Genomic DNA, 23444 nt, shown 5'->3' with positions numbered 1-23444 from the left:
CAGCAGGATCTGCGGAAACCGAAGCGGATTTGTTACCGGCTCAAGAAAAAAGGATCTTGGCTCCTTTGCCGCGCATCTTGGCGTGATGGGGCGGAGAATCTTGCGCGCACGCTCACACCACCCGTTCACAAAGCCAACGTTTGCAAGCCTTTTTGTCCACTACCAGAGGCCTTTGCCGCGCAGGAATCATTCCCTTCTCCCCCTTTTTCTTTGCTTCTATCTATCTATCTATCTATCTATCTATGTATGTATCCTTCTATATATGCATCTCGCTGCACGGCACACATTCATTCATGTCGCTCCGAGCAACCCCGCGCGCCGTCCTCGTTTGTTTCGCTCGTCCGTTAGCCGCCACCCCTTACGCCGCCCTCGCTTTTGCATCATCATCGTTATCGTTATCAACAGCTCATCATCATCCTTAACACTCGTCGTTGGGAGGCATCAATTGGAGGAGTGGTGTTCACTGCGGATTGAGGAACGTGCATTGCCGCAGCCAGCATGCTGCTGCTCTTGCCGCTGGCGTGTGCGCCATCGGGCTACGGCCACGGACCGCGGACGCGTGCTCTCGCCGTCAAAGGTGCTCGATCGATGTCGCTTTCTGTCGTGCTTTTCGTGCGAGGCGCTGGTTTGCCTGTCGTACGATGTTTCGCGTGTGCCGCGATTAGTTATGTGGATGCACCTTGTGCGTCTCTTACGATTCTTCGTGTGCCGGCCACGTCTGCGGGTGCGGGTGCGGTTGCAGGAGGTTTTGTCTGTCATTCACACGCGCGAATTGTGATGCCTGCACCTCGAGACCGTTTCGTTTCGCCCTGTCCATCGCGCACAAATGTCGGCATGCTGTGTTGAATTTGAAACGAAACCGACAGATGCACTTGTCGAGACGCTGATTCTGACCACTTTCTCTTTGAACAATCAGGTCCATGCCATTTCCATGGCAAAGGAGATGCTGCCCTTGTGGAAACCGCCGGCTTGCGCGTCGCTCTCCAGATTACGCAGGCCACCAGCGTATCCAGTTCTAATGGTATTGTTGCCTTGACTTGGGCTGGGACCCGGTGATCCTTTGATTGTTTTATGCTTATGTTCTCTCCATCGCTCGCTTTTAGCGTCACTATCTACTGTTAGCTAGAACTGGGCAAGTATCATATACATTACTAGTTTACTAATTAATCTCAGTTGGCCATATTCTGTTTACACCCTCTGTTGTTTTGTTATCTGCAAGTATGCCAGCCTATGTACTTTCAAGCTGTAGGCAGTTAATGAGTACATATATTGTTTTAGTCATTTTTATCATGTTCCTCTTTAGCGACTGCACGCCACATAATTAACCCATTTGGAGCTCAATTACACATGCTGCTACTAGTTTACCGGAGGACCGAAGGGTCTCCGGTGAGTTGCTACGTGTTATATCAATTATAGCACACGTAATTAGCAGGTGAGACATGAACGAATGATCAGTCAATGAATCAGGAGGGGGTAGGATCCGGATTTTTGGAGCACAGGACACGTTAATTAGTAGGTGATAAGAACAAATGATACTTCAATATCTCTAGGTTCTTTTTTACAAAACGACACGGCATGCCATTTGTCGCTCAGAGGAGTCACAAAGATACTGATAGAGTGCACAGAAACACAGGAAAAGGGTATACTAGAGATAAGGGTAGGACTCAATTTTTTGGAGCACACAACACGTTAATTAGTAGGCAAAACAAGAATATACGGTTCGTCAACGACTATTTTTTTGGCCTCACGAAGAGAAGGAACCCAAACCTATATGAAGTCCACTTTAGAACAATACAAAAGAATGCTTGTGCAGTTTAAAGTCAAGTCTGATGATAGAAAGATTTTCGACCTACTATTGTTCCCATAACCGTCAGTACTATAATACTGTCACTGCCATCGTTCTTTCATCAGCTAATAAAATCCTAGGTGAACTTAACCCAATCTCAGTCTGTATAGCTTGAATTTAATTTTACAATCACGTAAACTGCACCTGGAGCTGAAATTTGGTAACATGTTAATGCACATCGAGACATTATTATTCTAGTTAATTCAAAATGAATGTGATGTCTTAAGCTGGATACATTTAATCATTCGTGTGTTTCGACGTACCTGCAGGATTGCAAACGAACCTTGTCAGAAATGATATCCGGATTCTAGAACAGACCGAGGAACCGTGTGAACTTGACGACTACTGTGTGACAGAGTTCGAGCAGCCACTGGTCGACAAAGTGAGGATGATGCTAGGGTCGATGAGTGACGGCGAGATCAACGTCTCGGCATACGACACCGCCTGGGTCGCTCTGGTACCGAGTCTTGATGACGGTGACAGCCCCCAGTTTCCCACCACCCTCCGGTGGATTCTTGACAACCAGCTCCCAGACGGCTCCTGGGGAGATGCTGCCTTGTTCTCCGCCTTTGATCGGGTCATTAACACCCTTGCCTGTGTTGTGGCTCTCACAAAGTGGTCCCTTGGCCCTGATAAATGCAGGAGAGGTATTGCAAATCTACAAACTGATACACACAACTGTTCTGCTAAAGTACCAAAAGAAGCAAGGTCTTTCAACTAAATGCATGCATGATGCATCCTGTTTTTCTTTTCAGGGCTATCTTTTCTGGAGGAAAACATGTGGAGGCTAGCAGAGGAAGACCTGGAGTCGATGCCCATCGGCTTCGAGATTGCGTTCCCTTCTCTCCTGGAGGTGGCCAAGAGCTTGGGCATTGGGTTCCCGTATGACCACCATGCTCTGCAGCGCATATATGCCAACAGAGAAGTGAAGCTCAAGAGGTACCCCATATATCTTCTTTCCTGCCAGAGATGCAGATTACTTCACAGTTTTCCTAGTCAATTATTAATTACTTCCGTAGGATCCCGATGGAGATGATGCACAAGATTCCAACGTCGATCCTGCATTCCCTTGAAGGGATGCCCGGGGTGGACTGGCAGAAAATCCTCAGGCTCCAGTCTAGTGATGGGTCCTTCCTCTATTCTCCTTCGGCTACAGCCTGCGCTCTCATGCAAACCGGTGACGCGAAATGCTTCGAATACATCGACAGAATCGTCAAGAAATTCAACGGAGGAGGTAAGAGATCCATGACCATTAACTGCACTGATACTGGGGATTGCATTCTTTTTTGGGTAATTCTTGATCCCATGTGCATTGTTGATGTTGATTGGCGCATTTCAGTTCCCAATGTTTACCCGGTCGATCTCTTTGAGCGCATCTGGTCCGTCGATCGGTTAGAGCGTCTTGGAATCTCGCGCTATTTCAAGCAAGAAATCAAGCAGTGCTTGGATTATGTTCACAGGTTTAATTTCTCCTTCATAACTGTGTGTTGTTAACAATAGCATGCTAATTTTAAACTTTTGGTCGCTTCATGAGGAAAGTTCCTTCTAACCTCTTTACTCACGCTTTAGGCACTGGACTGATGAGGGGATTTGCTGGGCGAGGAACTCCACTGTAATAGACGTGGATGATACATCCATGGCATTCCGGCTGCTGCGGCTTCATGGATACGATGTCTCCCCAAGTATGACCTCCTTTTCTCTGCAAAATCTAAATATTGTATCGTGCTGTACATACTCTGCAGAGTAATAATAATTATTTTATGTCAACAAAACTGAGATATTGATTCGTTCACAGGTGTATTTGGGAAGTTTGAGAAGGACGGGGAGTTCTTCTGTTTCGTGGGGCAATCAACACAAGCAGTCACTGGGATGTACAACCTGAACAGGGCCTCTCAGGTAAGGTTCCCTGGAGAGGACTTGTTGCAGCGTGCAGGGAGATTCTCGTATGAGTTCCTTAGAGAAAGGGAAGCCCATGGCACGATTCGAGACAAATGGATCATTGCTAAGGATCTACCAGGCGAGGTAAACACGCCCATCTTGCCTATCAATCTGTTTAGATGGACTAGGAAGTAAACTCAACTCTCACAATCTTTCACCTGATTGCTCACGACACCTGAGAGTTAATTTTATTTTGAAACCCCTAAAGAATTATAATTGATATTTCCATATACGATATGACTTTAAGCACTCTTTCGCATATTTAAAAAACTTATTATCTTATTTTTCTGAAACCAAATAACCTTATCTGGATGCGAACAAGAATATAAATACCTTTATGTATGATTATAGGTAAAATATACACTGGACTTCCCATGGTATGCAAGCTTACCGCGTGTAGAAGCAAGAGTCTACCTAGATCAATATGGCGGTGATAATGATGTCTGGATTGGGAAGACACTCTACAGGTAAAAAATAGTCGAATTCCAACAATTGGTTCATTCCATACTTGTTAAGGAAAGATCCCAGAGTTGATATGCTGAATGGTTTTGGCAGGATGCTACTTGTGAACAACAACACCTATCTTGAGTTGGCAAAGCGTGATTTCAATCGCTGCCAAGTCCAACATCAGCTTGAGTGGCATGGCCTGCAAAAGTACTCATTAATCTCACGCACCATCTTGTTAATTACTTCTTATTTTCCTGTATAACATATCTTTCTATGTATTTAGGTGGTTTATTGAGAATGGCCTCGAGACTTTTGGGGTGACTTTAAGAGATGTTTTGAGAGTTTATTTTCTAGCTGCCGCTTGCATTTTCGAGCCAAGCCGTGCCACCGAGCGACTTGCATGGGCCAAGGTGTCAGTGCTGGCCAACATTATTACTAAAAACCTTCATAGCGATTTGTCGGGTAATGAAATGATGGAACGGTTTATGCATGGCGGTATCTACGAAGGAAATAGTAATATATCTTGGTGAGCACACTAACTGAGCATCTCCACTCTATCTAAACCATCAACCAAATTATAAATATGTACATGCTTAATTGGATCCATTTGACCAATTGTTCTTCAGATAAGAAAAATAGGAAACTAATAATAGTACTCCCTCTGTCTCAAAATAAACTAATACTAGTACTAGGGCTAGTACAAAGTTGTACTAAGCTTAAGACACTTATTTTGGGACGGAGTGAGTATTTGGTAGATGATTCCCACAGGTGGACAACTGTGATGCAAACATAAAATCCACTATCTTAGAAATTAAGACCTTAAAACGTGCATATATATCTTTTTTTTTTTTGCGTATGAGGGAGTACCTTTTAATCCATTGCTGTGCCATTATGAACATGGACATCCATTTATAATGTGTTTTATTTTTTAAATTTGGTTCACATGACACAATTTGTCCATCCAGGCGTAAAGGAGATGCAAAAGAGGACAGTCTTGTGGGGGCACTTGAGCAGCTTATTGATTTGTTGGCACAAGAGGCACTACTTGTTGGTGAAGAACCAATGTACATCAACAATTTGTTACGCCGCGCTGTAAGTTGAACAACCAATTGCAGCTTTTTTTTAGAGTACTAATTGTTGGAATATTCTCTTTTAACATTCTAATATATTTCTTTGAACCTCTAGTGGATCGAATGGATGATGCAACAGATAAATAGAGAGGATGACACATCCGATACAAGTGTTATTCAAGCAGGGTCATGCATGGTTCATGATAAACAAACATATTTGCTTCTAGTCAAAATTATTGAGATTTGTGGTGGACGATATGGTGAAGCATCATCGATGATAAACAACATGGATTGTGCCTGGTTTATTGAGCTCGCGTCCTCTATTTGTGACAGTCTTCACCGCAAGATGTTACTTTCTCAGGTAGCTCTCTTACAGTCATTTTTTTTTGCCATATTTCTTGTGAACTGTGTATGTGATACATGGTTGATAGTATTTTTTTTTCATTTCAAGTATCAAACACAATGACAAATCACCGAACTATTCTCACTCTTTCCTGGTTACTCATATGCAATGAATGACCCACATGAGTAAACTCAAGCAGGCTCTGAAACTTTAGGGATCTCATGCTAGTTTTGTCTTGTAAATTAACTTATAATAACTTCTAGTATTAATTTGGCACTAGAGTTCATCGTTTTCTTTATCTGCTCCATGCAAGCAATATTCCCATGTACATACCAAGTACAAATCAACACTTCCTCATTAGAAACCGAGGCACACATCTGACACCAATCAAACTAAATATGCAATATATTTATAGGACACTGAGAAGAACGAGGTGATGGTGTGCCACATGGATGAGAAAATCGAGGCGGGCATGCAGGAACTCGCCCGGAACGTCCTCCAGTCGGCGCACGGCGATGGGGCGAGCAGCGAGACGAAGCAGACCGTATTGAGCGTTGTCAGAAGCTGTTACTACGCCGCTAACTGCCCTCTCCATGTTTTGGATGGTCATGTCTTGAAGGTCATTTTCGAACATGTGTTTTGAAAGAAAGAAAGAAAGAAGAAATTGTCCTGCAATGGTAGGGATGGATGGGATATGTATGTATGTACATGGAAAAGAATGCTGTAAAAAGTAACAGTGGAAGAATTGTCAAGTTGGATTGGTTGTTTGGTCAGGGGATGCATCTCCAACTACAAAATGCCTCCTTTATGCACAGCGCCTTCCGGTTTGCCGCCGGTCAGGCGCCATGGTTCCCGGGATTTTGGCCAAGAAGGAGCTAAGCCCAAGCCCAGCGCCCTGTCCGGTACAGCTATTCCGGCAATGCCAGCTACGCGGAAGCTGCTGTGGCAGGCATGTAACGCAGCAGCGACCGTGTCCGCCTGCTGAGCAAAAGTTGTTCCAAAGCCATGATTTATTTGTTCAAATTTTATTTTCAGTGATTTGGATTGATAGATGATGGATTTATGTTGTGAGTTGAAGAGAAGATTGACGGCTACATGATCAGTGGCAGGTTTCTGGCAGGCCCAAGAAGCGGGTTTGGAGAAATGGTTTATGAAACCTTCTGCCTGGTTTCGGCTGGTTTGGAGAAGGTTTTATGTGTTTTTCTATTCTTTTGTGTGTTTTTCTATATTATGTTTTCATTTTTTTACATTTCCCCTTTTTTTTCAAATACATGCCAACCTTTTCTGAATATACATTGAATACATATAAAAATAATTTTTTTAGATACACATTAAACATTTTTAAATACATCTTGCACATGTGTAAAATACAGATTGTACATATTTTTAAACACACAAAAACTTTTTTAAACACATGTTCAAAATTTTGTAAAAAAATGATGAACCTTTTTTAAAAGGTGAAAATATCATAACATTTTTGTAACACACACTGAAAATTAAGTATCAGATCATTTTTAAAATGCACGTCAAAATTTCTTATGAGAGCATTTTTATAAATTTAATGAACTATATATATATTATGAACATTATTGTAAAAATTACACAAACAATATTTACATTTCATGAACATTAAAAAAATGTCACAACACATAAGTACAAAACACTTGAACATTTTTTTAATGTTGTGACCAATTGTGTTTTAATAGTGCAAACATTTTTACAAATTACATGATTTTATTTTAGGTAGCATGAACTTACTAAAAAATGTCATGAGCAAATTATTAAATATGTGAACATTTGAAATGTCAAAACAATGTTTTTTTGAATGGTGTGGACATTTTAAAAATTGCATGAACATTTTTTTACCCTGCATTAACATTTTCTTAAATGCACGATGAAAGTTTTTAAACTTTCAAGTGACGTAATGTTTGTATATACAGTAATATACATATAATATTTTTAAAATATAGACAATAGTAAATAAGGAATAAATAAAAAAGAATGACCAACAAAGCAACAAACAAACGAAGGAGCACACTAATGGGTTGGCCCATAGCCTAAAAACAAATGTATGGCGCTCAACGTGAACACGGCATATCCCGTAGTTAGGGTTGCATCCTGTAGTTGGGGTTGCATCTTGTTGATTAAAAAAAATCGCCCCATGAAGAGATAACCAAACACAACAAACTGCAACACAAACAACCTAACAACCAACTCAACTTATAGGTCCTTCCTTTCACTAGTATTCCTTGCAGCATTCTTTTCTATGTACATACAGATCCCATCCCTACCACTGCACGGTAATTTCTTTTTTCTTTCAAAACACATGTTCAAAAATAACCTTCGAGACATGTCTATCGAATATGTGGGGAGGGCAGTACGCAGCAAAGTAACTGCTTCTCACGACGCTCATCAAGGTCTGCTTCGTCTCGCTGCTCGTCCCATCATCATGAGTCCGGAGAAAGTTCTGGGTGAGTTCCTGCATGCTCGCCTCGATTTTCTCTTCCATGCGGCTCATCGCCGCCTCATCCTTTTCGGTGTCCTGTAAATAAATTGCATAACTAGTTCAACAGACGCACCATACCTGTCATGTTTCTAATGAATGCCATGATGGATTCTAGTGCCAACTTAATAGAAGTTATTATGAGTTAATTTACAAGCCAAAACTAGCATGATATCCCTATTGTTTTGGAGCTTGCTTGAGAGCCCGCTTGAGTTTACACATGTTAGTCATTCATTGCACACGAGTAACCAAGAAAGAGTTAGAACAGTTCAGTGATTTCTCAGTGTGTCCAGTTCTTGAAATCGGAAAAACACCATCAACCATGTATCACATAGTTCAATAGAAAACATGGCAATAAATTTATTTCAGCATAAAAGAGCTACCTGAGAAAGTAACATCTTGTGGTGAAGGTTGTCACAAATAGAGGACGCAAGTTGAATAAAGCAAGCACCACCAATGGTGTTTATCATCGATGATGCTTCACCGGTTCGTCCACCACAAATCTCAATAATTTTTACTAGGAGCAAACATGTTTGTTTATCGTGAACCATGCATGACCCTGCTTGAATAACACTTGAATCGTACGTGTCATCTTCTCTATTTATCAGTTGCATCATCCATTCAATCCACTGAGGTTCAAAAAATATATTAGAATTTTTACCAAAGAGAACATTCTAGTAGTTAATAACTCTGAAAAAACAGGTGCAATTCCTTGTTGAACTTACAGCGCAGCGTAACAAATTGTTGATGTAAATTGGTCCTTCACCAACAGGTAGCGCCTCTTCTGCCAATAAATCAATAAGCTGCTCAAGTGCCCCCACAAGAATGTCCTCTTTTGCATCTCCTTTACGCCTGGATGGAAAAATTGTGTCACTGAACCATATTAAAAAAATGAAATAAATATTGCAAATGGAAGTCCATGTTTTCATGATGGCACAACGAGGGATTAAATAGTATTGTTTAAAGTTATTACATCATTTCTTCTAAGCAAAAAATATTACGTGACATCATGCCAAGTAAAATAAAGCTATATATGCAAGTTTGAAGATCTTAATTTCTAAAATGATTTTTTTTTTATATTTTCATCATAATTGACCACTGGTGAAAATCATCTACCAAATAACTAGTATTAGTTTGCTAATTTTCTCATCAAAAGAACAATTAGTCGAAGGGGTCCAATTAAGCATGTAAATATTTATCATTTCACATGATGGTTTAGATTGAGTAGCAATGCTCAGTTAATATGCTCACCATGATATATTACTATTTCCTTCATAGAGACCGCCATGCATAAAGCGTTCCATCATTTCATTACCCGACAAATCACTATGAAGGTATCTAGTAATAATGTTGGCCAGCACTGACACCTTGGCCCATGCAAGTCGCTCCGTGCCACGGCTTGGTTCAAAAATGCAAGCGGCGGCTAGAAAATAAGCTCTTAAAACATCTTTTAAAGCCACCCCTAAAGTCTCGAGGCCATTCTCAATAAACCACCTAAATACATAGAAAGACATGTTATATGCAGGAAAACAAGACATAATTAACGAAATGTTATGTGAGATTAATGAGTAGTACTTTTGTAGGCCATGCCACTCAAGCTGATGTTGGACTTGGCAGCGATTGAAATCACGCTTTGCCAAATCAAGATATGTGTTGTTGTTCACAAGTGGCATCCTGCCAAAGCCATTCAGCATATCAACTCTGGGATCTTTCCTCAAAAAGCATGGAACCAACCAATTGTTGGAATGTTGGAATTCGACTATTCTTTTTTTTTTTACCTGTAGAGTGTCTTTCCAATCCAGACATCATTGTCACCACCATACTGATCTAGGTAGACTCTTGCTTCTACACGCGGCAAGCTTGCATACCATGGGAAGTCCAGTGTATATTTTACCTGTAATCATGGTATTTATATTCTTGTTCGTACCCGAATAAGGTTATCTAACTTTAAAAAAAATATCCTAACAAGAGTGTGTTTGAAACAGTCATATTGTATATGGAAATATCAACTATAATTCTTTAGGGATTTCAAAAATAATAATCCTCAAGCGTTGTGAGCACTCGAACCAAGGATTATGAGAGTTATGTTTACTTCCTAATCCATCAAAACCGATTGATTGGCATGTTTACCTCGCCTGGTAGATCCTTAGCAATGATCCATTTGTCCCGAACCGTGCCCTGGGCTTCCCTTTCCCTAAGAAACTCATACGAGAATCTCCCTGCACGCTGCAACACGTCCTCCCCGGGGAACCTTAGCTGAGAGGCCCTGTTGAGGTTGTACATCCCAGTGACTGCTTGCGTTGATTGCCCCACGAAACAGAAGAACTCCCCGTCTTTCTCAAAGTTGTCAAATACACCTGTGAATGAATCAGCATCAGTTTCATTTGTGACACGGCAAAGTTATTACTATTAGACTCTGCAGAGTATGTACAACACATATACAATCATCGGATTCACGGGGAAAAGGCGGTCGTACTCGGGGAGACGTTGTATCCATGCAGCCGCAGCAGCCGGAAGGCCATGGCGGTGTCATCCACGTCTCTTACGGTGGAGTCCCTTGCCCAGCAAATCCCCTCTTCAGTCCAGTGCCTACAGCCAAAGGGTTTCATTTATTTATTTCAGAAACAAAATAATTCCGCACCTCACTGAAATATGTGAAATTTCGCGTATTTCAAAAAACATTTCGGATTTTGAGATTTCAAATTTCTCTTAATTTCAATGAATTCTAACATAATTGAAAATTATTTTGAAATCAGTTTGGATCTAACTCCAAATTTCAGGGTTAAAAATATTTCGGACCCCACTGAAATATGTGAAATTTTGGAAATTTCACTGAAATTTCGTTGAAATTTTTAACCCTGTGCCTACAACATAAAGAAGTTAGAAGGAATTTTCCTTATTAAGTGACCAATAGTTTAAGCACTAGACCAAGACAAGGTTTTGGATGAGAAAGTAAACCTGTGGACATAGTCCAAGCACTGCTTAATTTCTTGCTTGAAGTGGCGGGCGATTCCAAGACGCTCCAGTCGATCGACGACCCAGATGTGTTCAAAGAGATCGACGGGGTAAACATTGGGAACTGAAATGTGCCAGTCAAGATAAACAATAGACACAGGGTCATGAATTACCCCCAAAAAAGAAATCGATGCCATGCAATATCAGTACAGTTAACGATCATAGATCTCTCACCTCCTCCGTTGAATTTCTTGACGATTCTATCGATGTACTCGAAGCATTTTGCGTCGCCGGTTTGCTTGAGAGCATAGGCTGTAGCTGAAGGAGAATAGAGGAAGGACCCATCACTAGACTGGAGCCGGAGGATCTTGTTCCAGTTCACCCCGGGCATTCCTTCAAGGGAATGCAGGATGGTCGTGGGAATTCTGTGCATCATCTCCATCGGAATCCTACTCAAGGAATTAATAATTATAATCAGGAAACATGTTAAGCAATCTGCATTTCTCCAGGAGGACTGGAGGATAATATGGGATACATACCTCTTGAGCTTCACTTCTCTGTTGGCATATATGCTCTGCAGAGCATGGTGATCATACGGGAACTCAATGCCCAAGCTCTTGGCCACCTCCAGGAGGGAAGGGAAAGCAATCTCGAAGCCGATGGGCATCGACTCCGGGTCTTCCTCCGCTAGCCTCCACATGTTCTCCTCCAGAAAAGAGAGCCCTGAAAAGAAAAATAGAATGCATCGTGCATACATTTAGTTCAAAACCCTACTACGTTTGGTACTACTTTAGCAGAAGAGCTGTGTGTATCAGTTTGTAGTTTTGCATTACCTCTACTGCATTTATCAGGGCCAAGAGACCACTTTGTGAGAGCCACGACACAGGCAAGGGTGTTGGTGATCCGGTCATAGGCGGAGAACAGGGAAGCGTCTCCCCAGGAGCCGTCTAGGAGCTGGTTGTCGAGAATCCACCGCAAGGCGGTAGGGAACTGGGGGCTGCCGCCGTTGTCGAGCCTTGGCACCAGGGCGACCCAGGCGGTGTCGTATGCCGACACACTGATATCGCCATCACTCATCGACCCCAGCATCATCCTCACTTGGTCGACCAATGGCTGCTCCAACTCTGTTCCGGGGATCACACAGTAGTCGTCGAGCTCACATGGTTCCTCGGTCCCCTCTAGAATCTGAATATCGTTTCTGACAAGGTTTGTTTTTAACCCTGCAGGTACATCCAAACACACGAACCCAGCGTAAGACATCACATTCATTTTGAAGGAAGTAACAAGAATAATAATGCCTCGATCTCCACTTTATACTGCAGAATCATTCTTTTCTATAGTTGATGCTTTGGGATCTGATAAGAAAGCTACATCGATCCTTGATCTAAAGTAGATTTCATATAGGTTTGGGTTCCTTCTCTTGGTGAAGCCGAAAAACCATGGAGTGGACCGTTTATTCTTTTCTTTATTTTGACGGAAAGCAGCTGGGGGCTGATTCTCCTTGATGAAGAAAGGAGGGTTTAACACAAACTCGCACATACAACTCTCTCTCTGAATTGTTTGTTTCAATAACGTGTTGTGTGCTTCAATAATCTGAATCCTACGTACCTTTTTCTCGTGTTTCTGTGCACTCTATCGGTCGGTAATACGTGTTGTGTGTTTCTCAATAATCGATCTTATTCGGTATCTATGCGACTCGATCGTCTTGGCGATGAATGTCATACCGTATGGAAAAGAACATAAGACCCTTGACAGATCATTTGTTCTTTTATTGGAAGACCACATACGGTTGTATATAGACATACTTTAGAACGTAAATCCATCCATTTTGTTTTGTATGTATTCTTTTAGCGAAAACTCTAAAAAGACTTATATTTAGGAATGGAGGAAGTACTAATTAAGCTCCACCAGTGATATATAGTAACACTAAAAGCGAGTGACGGAGAGAACAACATAACATCGTAAAGCAAACACAAGAAAACCAGGTCCCATATCCCAAATCAAGGCAAGGCAACGAAACGATACCTTTAGCATTGGATACGCTGGTGGCCTGCGCGATCCGGAGAGCGACGCGGGCGCCGGTGGAATCCACAAGCGCGGCATCTCCTTTGCCGCCGAATCGGCATGGACCTGATGAATTGTTCAAAGAGAAAGCGATGAGAGCCAATCCCAGGACAAGCATATCTATGTCGGTTTCGTTTCAAATTCAGCACAGCATGACCGAACATTTTGACTGAAACGGCACCCAGCTGCAGGTATCACAAGATGCTTACAGACAACAACTCCTGCAGACGTCGCGACCGGCACACGAATGATTGCAGGACACACATGAAACATGGTATAAACAGAGAAACCAGCGCCGCACACGCAAAGAGGGTGGCGGAAAGCGACATCGATCGCGCACCTTTGACGACGAGAGCACGTCTGTGGTGGTAGCCCGATGGCACCCGCGCCGGCGGCGAGAGGCGGAGCTGCATGATGGCCTCGGCAATGCACGTGGCTCAACTCAACTCAGTCCGCAGTGAACGGCGCTCCTCCAATCCCTCCCCGACGACGAGGAGTCGAGGACAATGATGAGACGACGATGTTGATGTTGATGTTGATGATGAAGCAAAGGAGGGGTGGCAGGTAACGAAAGAGCGAAAACGGGAACGGCACGACAGGGGTTATTCGGAGGGAGGGACATGTATGTGTGCGTGTTATATAGAAGTGTATGTATGTATGTATGTATGTATGTATGTATGTATGTATGTATGTGTGTGTAGGGATGATGGGAGGGAATGATTCCTGGGCGGCAAAGGCCTGTGGTAGTGGACAAAAACGTTGGCTTTGTGAAGGTGTGGTGGTGGTGGTGTGTGTGAGATGCTCCGCCCCATCACGCCAAGATGCCACCCCACAACCGGTCTGGGGAGGCAGCCGGATCCGTTCTCCTCGGATGGCCACTGCTCCGCTCCGGTTTCGGGAGATTCCTCGCCTTGTTCCGGAGCGGAAGGGAATGCGCGTCGACGATCTACTCGACCACGCATGCATGCAGGTGCTGGACAGGGTAACCCCTCGTGTTGCTTCCTCCTTGTTGTTTATGTTCGGCAGGCGAGACGAGACGAAACGAAACGAGGAACACATGACGTGAGCTATGGCTAGATTAAATTTAATTGCCTGCCAAGATCTGTTCACGCGTTCTCACCACCTGTCACATGTCGCGTTTTGGACGGTTTTTTTGGATTTTGTTCTTGTTCTTTTTATTTTTTCACACGTGTTTTCAATTTTTAGATGCTTTTTTTTTAGTTTTTTTGGCGTTTTGGTTTTTCACATGTCTTTCTTAGCTTTTAGACAAAAAAGGTTTTTCGTTTTTTATCATAGAAAATGCTTTTTTTTTCTCAAGAGGCACAATTTTGCGCCCGAAAAAGGCACATTCGTGTCTCTCGAAAATGAAAGAAAACATGTTTTTATTTTTTTTTCTTTTTCAAGAGGCACGGTTCTGCTTCCGTTCTTTTTTCCCTTCCTCAAAAGGTACGATTTTGCTTTCCACTAGTAGGGAAAAGCTTATATATAGCCGCGCGAATTTATACCCCTTGCTACTATTACTTACTAGTAGCGCGGTTTTTTACCCATCGCTACTACTAAGTTGATTAGTAGTAGCGGGGGTTTTTACCCCTCGTTACTATTAAGTGGTCTCAACCATGCCCTCCGGAACATGCAATAGTAGTAGCGCGTGGTATAAACCAACACTACTACTAAGTTGATAGTAGTAGCGCGTGGTATAAACCAGCGCTACTACTAAGTTGATAGTAGTAGCGCGTGGTATAAACCAGCGCTACTACTAAGTTGATAGTAGTAGCGTGTGGTATAAACCCTCGCTACTATTAAGCGGTCTCTATCGTGCCCCCTCGGATTCCCTTCCACCTTATTTCCCAGATCCCATTCCCCACAACCCCACGTCCCCCACTTCTAAAACTCATCAAGATCGTGGTTTTCGCCGGGGAGGATACATAGCAAGATCAAGCCTACCAAGTATCCATCACAAACTCATCTTTTGTATTTACTTTATTTGCTATTTGCCTCTCGTTTTCCTCTCCCCCACTTCTAAAACGATTTTCAGAAAATACCACTTTTTTGCCTTTTTCATTCGCCCTTTTTTCGTTCGTCTTTTCGTTTGATTGCTTGTGTGTTAGATTGCTTATTTTGGCACAATGACTCAAGAGAATACCAAGTTATGTGATTTTTCACTACTAATTGTTGGAGAATGTTGCATGGGAAAAAAAATTCCTACGCACACGAAGACCTATCATGGTGATGTTCATCTACGAGAGGGAGATCGGATCCACATACCCTTGTAGATCGCTAAGCGGGAAGCGTTAAGAAACGCGGTTGATGTAGTGGTACAACTTCGTGATTCAAATCACCGTCGTCCCACGATCCGTTCCGATCTAGCGCCGAACGGACGGCACCTCTGCGTTCAGCACACGTACAACTCGATGACGATCTCCGCCTTCTTGATCCAACAATAGAGACGGGGAAGTAGATGAGTTCTCCGGCAGCGTGACGGCGCGCCGGTGATGGTGATGATCTATTCGTGCAGGGCTCCGCCCGAGCTCCGCAGAAAACTGATCTAGAGAAAGAACTACGAAGTAGAGGTTTGAGTTGCACGTGGCAAAGTTGTGTCTCAAAAACCCTAAAACCTCTAATATATATAGGAGGAGGGGAGGGGCTAGCCTTCGGGCTCAAGAGAGCCCCAAGGGCGCCGACCGAAAGGAGGAGGAGGACTCCAACTCCAATTCGGTTTGGGGAAGGAGGAGTCCTCCTCTTCCTTCCCACCTCCCTCTTTTTATTTTTTATTTTCTTTTGGTTTTCCTTTCCTAGGGCCATAGCCCACTTGGGATGGCATCACCAGCCCACTAAGGGCTAGTGCGCCACCCTAGGACTACTGGGATCACTCCCGGGTGGGTGCCCCCCGGTAAAAACCCGGAACCCATTCGTCACTCCCGGTACACTGCCGGTAATGCCCGAAATCTTTTTGATGACCAAATGAAGCCATCCTATATATCAATCTTCGTTTCCGGACCATTCCGGAAGCCCTCGTGACGTCCGTGATCTCATCCGGGACTCCGAACAACCTTCGGTCACCAACACCTATAACTCAACTATACTGAAACGTCACGAAACCTTAAGTGTGCAGACCCTGCGGGTTCGAGAACTATGTAGACATGACCTGAGACATTCCCCGACCAATATCCAATAGCGGGACCTGGATGTCCATATTGGATCCTACATATTCTACGAAGATCTTATCGGTTGAACCTCTGTGCCAAGGATCCATATAATACCGTATAACATTCCCTTTGTTCATCGGTATGTTACTTGCCTGAGATTTGATCGTCGGTATCTCCATACCTATTTCAATCTCGTTACCGGCAAGTCTCTTTACTCGTTCCGTAATACAAGATCCCGTGACTAACACTCGAGTCACATTGCTTGCAAGGCTTATTTTTGATGTTGTATTACCGAGTGGGCCCCGAGATACCTCTCCGTCACACGGAGTGACAAATCCCAGTCTTGATCCATGCTAACTCAACGGAGACCTTCGGAGATACCTGTAGAGCACCTTTATAGTCACCCAATAACGTTGTGACGTTTGATACACACAAGGTATTCCTCCGGTGTCAGTGAGTTACATGATCTCATGGTCATAGGAATGAATACTTGACACGCAGAAAACAATAGCAACAAAATGACATGACCACATGCTACGTTCATAGTTTGGGTCTTGTCCATCACATCATTCTCCTAATGATGTGATCTAGTCATCAAGTAACAACACTTGCATATGGTCAGAAAACCTTAACCATCCTTGGTCAACTAGCTAGTCAACTAGAGGCTTACTAGGGACATTGTTTTGTCTATATATCCACACATGTATCTATGTTTTCATTCAATACAATCATAGCATGGATAATAAACGATTATCTTGAAACAGAAAATATAATAATAACTTTTTTATCATTGCCTCTAGGGCATATTTCCAACACTAATAACAATGATTTTATTAGTACTTCGATTGCTCCCGCCACTAGTGCGGAATCTACTTTGCTGCATCACCCTTTCCTCTTCAAGGGAAAACCAACGCAAGCTCAAGAAGTAACAATGCACTGAAAAACTCTATAGATTAGAATGCCCTTCTTCTCCGAGGCTCTTGTCCTACTGTGTGTCGATGTCACAATTCGAGTACCAAATCCCATCATCATTGCATATTCGTTGTGCACTCGCTGTGCTTCTTCAACATTGTCAAAAACCATTTCAACAAAGGGAACAATTGGTTGCAACCCCACAAGACGCGGCGAAGCTCGATTGCATCACCACCGACGCTCCATTGCATCATCATCACCGCCGACGAAACTTCATTGCAGCGCTATCACCGACGCGTCGGCGTTCCATTGCAGCACGAGAGCGACGAGGTGCTACGACGCAGCACGGCGGCAAAGAGAAGCTGCATCGCAGCACGACGACGACGAGAAGCTGCATCACAGCGACGGATTGCTAGCTTACGTCAGCATCGGTGGCGTTCACAACAACCGGCTGGGGCCTGAGGAAGCGGTGGATGGGGCCTAAGGAAACAATAGTCGCGGTGGTCGCAAGAGAGAATGGGGAGGTGGGAAAAGATGGGAATGAGGGAGACCATGTGGAGGAGAAAGGGGGTGAGGAGATAAGGCCAGCTGGGGCTGAGGAAGCGGTGGATGTGGCCGAGGGACACGTGTCAAACGCAGCACCAGGGCCGGTCCCGAGGTTTCAGGGGGCCGGGGCGAAACTATAATCCGGGGCCCTTAGTATAAATGTCTAACTAGTAATCATCATATATTTTATTTTAAATAAAGAATTCATCATATATAATTAAGTTCACCAAAAATCAATGTGCATATCACATAATGTATTACATATTACCTTCAAAAATTTCTCCTAGCATTCTGAGAAGCAAAATCGCTAATGATAGTATCAATATCAATTTCATCCAAGAATTTTTTCTCGATGCATAAAGTTGCCAAGCCATTTAATCTCTCTTGCGACATTGTAGATCTCAGGTAGTTCTTCAATAATTTCAACTTCGAGAAACTCCTTTCAGCTGATGCCACAGTCACATGCATAATAAAGAAAATCCGATATGCAATAGAAATATTAGGATAACAATCTGATTCCCTGACAAACTCAAAAATATCCATAGCAGACATCGCTCTATCAGGCAAAGTTGACTGTATAACAATTAACTCAGAAATCAGATCATTTAAATCAACATCACATGAACCACTTGAGGAGAAAGAACTTGCAAATTTAGTGCAACTGTTTTTCAGTTCAGAATGCTCCAATGACTTCAAGGTCGTCGGACTCATTAAAAATCAAAATATTTTTTTTGAATGATTCAAGTTCTTCAAATCTGTTTTTTAGTGAAGTGGCCGCCTTATCAACCATGACCAAAAAATAATTTACTTTAAAATCCTTCTCAGCTTCAAACATTGCTTCATCATTGTCATCTTCATCAAATTGTTTCTTCCTAGAAACACGACGCTTTACTGGAAATGATGGATCAACACCCATTTCAGCTGCAATTGTTTTGGCAATTACCACACCAGAAACAAACCCTTCCTCTCTATAAGTGTCAAAATAAGTCCTCATACCATCTATTTGCGTTAAGGCAGACTCAATACACATGGATGGTGATTGCAGCTTCCTACTCACTGTATCTACAGCAAATAGAATGGCATGCCAAATGACCATGCCAAGTATGAACTCATAGCTGCCAAGCACATCAAACAATTTTTTTGCATCACTCCTATCCTTGGGTTCTGTACCACTATCTTCACTTAACTCAAGTAGAGCTGATCTTATGCTAGGAGCTTGATATCTAATTGCTTTTACACTTTTAATCCTACTCTCCCAGCGAGTATTGCTCAAAGATTTCATAGTTAAATCTTTCACATGGCTCACAAAAACTTTCCATCTTTTGGTAGAACCACTAAATAGTACATATATTCGTTGCACAATTCCAAAAAAAGAAACAGCTTTACCACAAGATTTATCCATATCACAAAGAGTGAGATTGAGACTATGGCAAGCACATGGCATATACAAAGCTCTTGGATTTACCTCAAGCAACCGACTTTGAACCCCCTTGTATTTTCCTTTCATGTTAGATCCATTGTCATAACCTTGGCCCCTAATGCCATCAATATTAAGACCGAAGGACATCATAGAATCAACCAATACATTGAAAATTCCCAAACCAGATGTGTCCTCCACTACCAAAAAACCAAGAAAGTACTCCACAATTTGTATTTTTCCATCAGACATATGAACACATCGAACCAACAAACTCATTTGTTCTTGATGACTCACATCCGGGGTACAATCTAGGATAACAGTGAAATATTTGGCCACTTTGACAATCTTGATAGAATTTCTAATGTCAGCAGCCATAAGAGAAATCAACTCATTCTGAATTTTATGGCTAAGATAATGATAATGGATATCTTTGTTTTGAATACGCCTAAGATGATCTTGCATTACCAAATCGAATTCCGCAACCATCTCTACACAAGCTAAGAAATTGCCATTTGAATCGTCATAAAGTTGCTCGCTGGATCCTCTAAAAGCCAAATTACGCTTACCAAGAAATTTCACAATGGCAACTATCCTCAATAAAACTTGACTTATGCGTTCCTTCTCCTTTGTGATTTGAAAGAAACAATTAGTTTTTAAAATAAGCACATAGCTATTAGCTAATTAAAATATTAGATTAACTACAAACGATCTTTATATAATATCATGACAAAAATTGATAGGGCATACTATAGTACCTGTAGCTTTGTTCTCTCTATAATTTGATCTGGTTCCGTATGGGCTCAACGATTTAATCGTCCAACCAACAATTCGACCTGTTGATTCAGGAATCAGGATTAAAACATGAAGAAAAATTCATTGACAGACCGCAGAGCAGAGGCACATACGGACATACGGCAGTGCTGCATAGATTAGGGCATCTGAGCATGTAGATGTAGACTAGATGTACCTGCTACAGGCGGCCTGTAGGCTGTAGACTACCACCGTCCTGCAAGACGGTGGCGTCGCGGCCGCGACCAACAGCGGCAGCGGCAGTCAGCGGAAAAGCAACACAGCGACAGGTACCGTCAATTCAGCGATTCCTTTCCTTTTTTTAGTCAAACCAAACCAGCGGTGCGGCCCGGGTACACATGCGCCAGCACCGTCAGGGCCCTGTGCACGTTCCTGCAGGCTTGCGTTCCTGTGCATGCAAGTGCAATGTGCATGTACCTTCTCGATTAATTAGCGCCAACGCTGTTAGCGGATTCGTTTCGCTCTGGCCTCTGTATTACCACGCCCTGAACCAGCCTCTGGGGCTCTGAAATCTGAATCCGTCATCCGTATAAATAGGGGCCCCCTGAGTTTTGGGGACACCGGGCGGCTGCCCCGTTCGCCCCCCAGGGCCGGCCCTGCGCAGCACGCGGTTTATGTCTCGTGATAATCAGTCGGTTGATTTTGATGCTTTCCCATTGAGAAAACGGAGAGATGATTTCTTTTCTACTAATTCACGAGCCATATGCATGGGCTGATAAGCACGACTCTTGCTTAGGATTCGAACCCGAGTCCGAAAACAAACCGGCCCCAAGTGCCTTTTATATATGCCGACGCTTGCTATACATGTACTCCTACAACAAACCACGCTCATAATCGAACAATGGAGGAGCACACGACGCTGCTGCTCCCGGACGACGCCCTCCGCGAGATCCTCCTGCGCGTCTCCACCGACGCCGCCGCCCTGTTCCGCTGCGGCACGGTCTGTAAGCGGTGGCGCCAACTCATCGCCGACCGCTCCTTCCTCCGCCGCTGCTGGCCCGAGAACGCTGCCGGCTCTTCCTTGCTGCTCGGCTTCTTCCAGCAGGATTTGGTCAAGGACCAGCCACCGTTTTTCTATCCGACGCTGCCGGGGTCGGTGCTCGGTTCCCATCGCCGTTGCCTCACCACCTTTCTCTCCGGCGCGCCGGCCGGCGTCCTTAACAAAGCCATACTGATGGTCGCGCGCAATGGCCTCCTGCTCATGTGTCACATAGTCAAGGACCAGCTGATCGTGTGCGATACAGTTTGCGGCACCTGTGACATGCTTCCCTCAGACATGTCCCATGGCGACGCCATTCTAACCCGAGAAGACTGCTATCCCTCAAACGGCCAGCAGGGAGGGACAACGTCAACGGGTAGCTCGGCCTTCTTCTTCAAGGTGCTAACCATTGTCGAGAGCGCTCATGGTTATAGTCTCTACACCTTCATGTCCTCCGAGACGGAGTGGAGCTCGCCGAGGAAGTGCTTCGACGGAGTTTGGGCACGCGGCAAACGCCATCTTAAGATTATACAAGGGACGAACAAGGTGGTGGTGTGTCGTGGCGCGGCACACTGGCTGGGTACGTACTTGGACTTGGAGAATCAAAAGGAAGTGTCGCGTTATTTCACCTTTGGTGTCAACGCCGAGACCGGAATCATCTCCTTAGCGGACCTCCCGATCCCGGGGAACCAACTGGCCAAACCAAGCCATTCTGGACCAATGCTTAGAGTCGATGGCAATGGAAGGCTGTCGTTGCTCCACTTGCGCATGGGAGATCTTGGACTGAGCGTATGGACGCGGGTTGACGACCAAACCTGGCTCCGCACCGGGGTGATCCAGCTAAAACCACCGAACCTGGCCTGGCATTTCGGTTGTATAGGCATATGGCCCGGAAACAAGAGAAACATCTTGCTCATGAATGATTTCCGCGGGCGCATGCATGAGACCGACATAGAAACAGGAGCGATGGAGGATGTGACGGAAACCATGTTTCAAGATTATTTAGGCCCAATGGCGGTGCCCATGGAGATAGACTGGCCAACCTTGTTCAGCTCGAGATTCTCCTCCTAAGTTGGAGGCACAAGAATGGAGTCCATCTGTCAGATTAAAGAACTTCTCATATATATATATATATATATATATATATATATATATATATATATATATATATATATATATATATATATATATATATATATATACCAAGTAGCAAGCTTGGTAATGGTAGGCTACCAACAACAAACTGCACCAGAGATTTGGTGGCCACCAACTCCTTCCCAAAAGGAAAAGAAAAAACTTGGTGGCCATCAATTTACGTGACGTATTATTTTTTCTACTTATCAAAAAAGGAAGGTAATTCCGTACTTAAATTCCAGTGGTCTATAACAATATTTTTGTTCTATAAGGTTGCAAGTTCAATGCAAATGCACATGAGTTTGTAAAATTCTTTTCGAGGGAATACGGATAACATTTAGTCCCTCCGTCCAATATAAAACATTAATACATCCAATAAAGATATATCGGAAGTAAATAATTCACAATAGTCCTTATTCAATTCAATTATAACATGTGAACATGTGTCGCACTTCTTTTGCATAGTACATCACCAGAAAATATTAGAAAGAAACCTTGTCACTTTATTTATATATTTATACTAGCACAAAAACCCGTGCGTTGCAACTGGGAATACAAATTTTAGTTATTTTTACTTATATTTTGTATGAAATGCATGGACAGTGTTTTGAATCGATGAACTTTTTTGAAATTAGAGAACAGATCTTGAAATTAATGATTTTTTTACTTTATGTGAACATTTTTTCTTAAATTTCATAGACATTTTCTTCGAACTCATGAATATGTTTTAAATGGATGATCATTTTCCGAATTATCAATGTTTTATATTTGCTAAATATATTTTTGAAAATCATGAATTATTTTATAATATGCGAACAATTGTTTAAAATCATCCATATTTTTTTGAATCCGTAAACATCTAATGATTTCCCAAAGCATTTTTTAAATTATAGAACAATTTACGATTTCATGATTTTTTTTTTCAAATGCAACTTTTAAAATTTGGGTTTCTGAAAATTCCCTATTTAATTTATAAATAAAAATCAAATTAAAAAATTAAAATATGGGCGGGCTCATGAACTGGCGCTAGGACAAAGGAGGTGCATGCTGCCATTAAAGAGAGAAAAAAGGGGGAGAAGAAATTGTAAGAAAGGCGAACAATTTTTTAAAATCATCCACATTTTCTTGAATCCGTAAACATTTAATAATTTCCCAAAGCATTTTTTGAATTATAGAACAATTTATGATTTCATGATTTTTTTTCAAATTTCGCAACTTTTAAAATTTGGGTTTCTATAAATAAAAATCAAAGTGAAAAATTAAAATATGGGCGGGCTCATGAACTGGTTCTAGGACAAAGGAGGTGCATGCTGCTATTAAAGAGAGAAAAA

At 42.7% G+C, this 23444-nt stretch overlaps 2 protein-coding genes across 3 annotated transcripts; one reads left to right on the top strand and one right to left on the bottom strand.

Moving 5' to 3' along the window:
* The first annotated feature begins 279 nt into the window (after positions 1-279).
* On the top strand, positions 280-6417 carry LOC123410762 (ent-copalyl diphosphate synthase 1, chloroplastic-like). Of its 2 annotated transcripts, XM_045103702.1 has the most exons (14): positions 281-577; positions 917-1021; positions 2116-2493; positions 2602-2785; positions 2866-3080; positions 3186-3306; positions 3416-3528; positions 3642-3868; positions 4136-4251; positions 4340-4438; positions 4515-4757; positions 5197-5323; positions 5417-5662; positions 6060-6417. In XM_045103702.1, the coding sequence occupies exons 1-14, from the start codon at positions 499-501 to the stop codon at positions 6285-6287; spliced, it is 2481 nt and encodes an 826-aa protein (XP_044959637.1). In that variant the 5' UTR covers positions 281-498; the 3' UTR covers positions 6288-6417. The 2 variants fall into 2 exon arrangements, with proteins under 2 accessions (XP_044959638.1, XP_044959637.1); XM_045103703.1 differs by lacking the exon at positions 4515-4757 and having other exon boundaries at positions 280-577.
* A 1321-nt stretch (positions 6418-7738) lies between these two features.
* Positions 7739-13739, bottom strand: LOC123413225 (ent-copalyl diphosphate synthase 1, chloroplastic-like). The gene is made up of 14 exons (XM_045106169.1): positions 13507-13739; positions 13128-13232; positions 11936-12322; positions 11642-11825; positions 11337-11551; positions 11106-11226; positions 10624-10736; positions 10278-10504; positions 9926-10041; positions 9723-9821; positions 9399-9641; positions 8873-8999; positions 8531-8776; positions 7739-8186 (listed from the first exon to the last, which is right to left on the bottom strand). Exons 1-14 carry the CDS (start codon positions 13577-13579, stop codon positions 7962-7964), a joined length of 2481 nt encoding a protein of 826 aa, XP_044962104.1. The 5' UTR covers positions 13580-13739; the 3' UTR covers positions 7739-7961.
* Between the last annotated feature and the right edge of the window lie 9705 nt (positions 13740-23444).

The sequence above is a fragment of the Hordeum vulgare genome, chromosome 7H (genome assembly GCF_904849725.1).
Source record: "Hordeum vulgare subsp. vulgare chromosome 7H, MorexV3_pseudomolecules_assembly, whole genome shotgun sequence".
Taxonomy (NCBI): Eukaryota; Viridiplantae; Streptophyta; class Magnoliopsida; order Poales; family Poaceae; genus Hordeum; species Hordeum vulgare.
The sequence above is the reverse complement of the archived record's forward strand: the minus strand, read 5'-3'. Positions and strand labels throughout refer to the sequence as shown.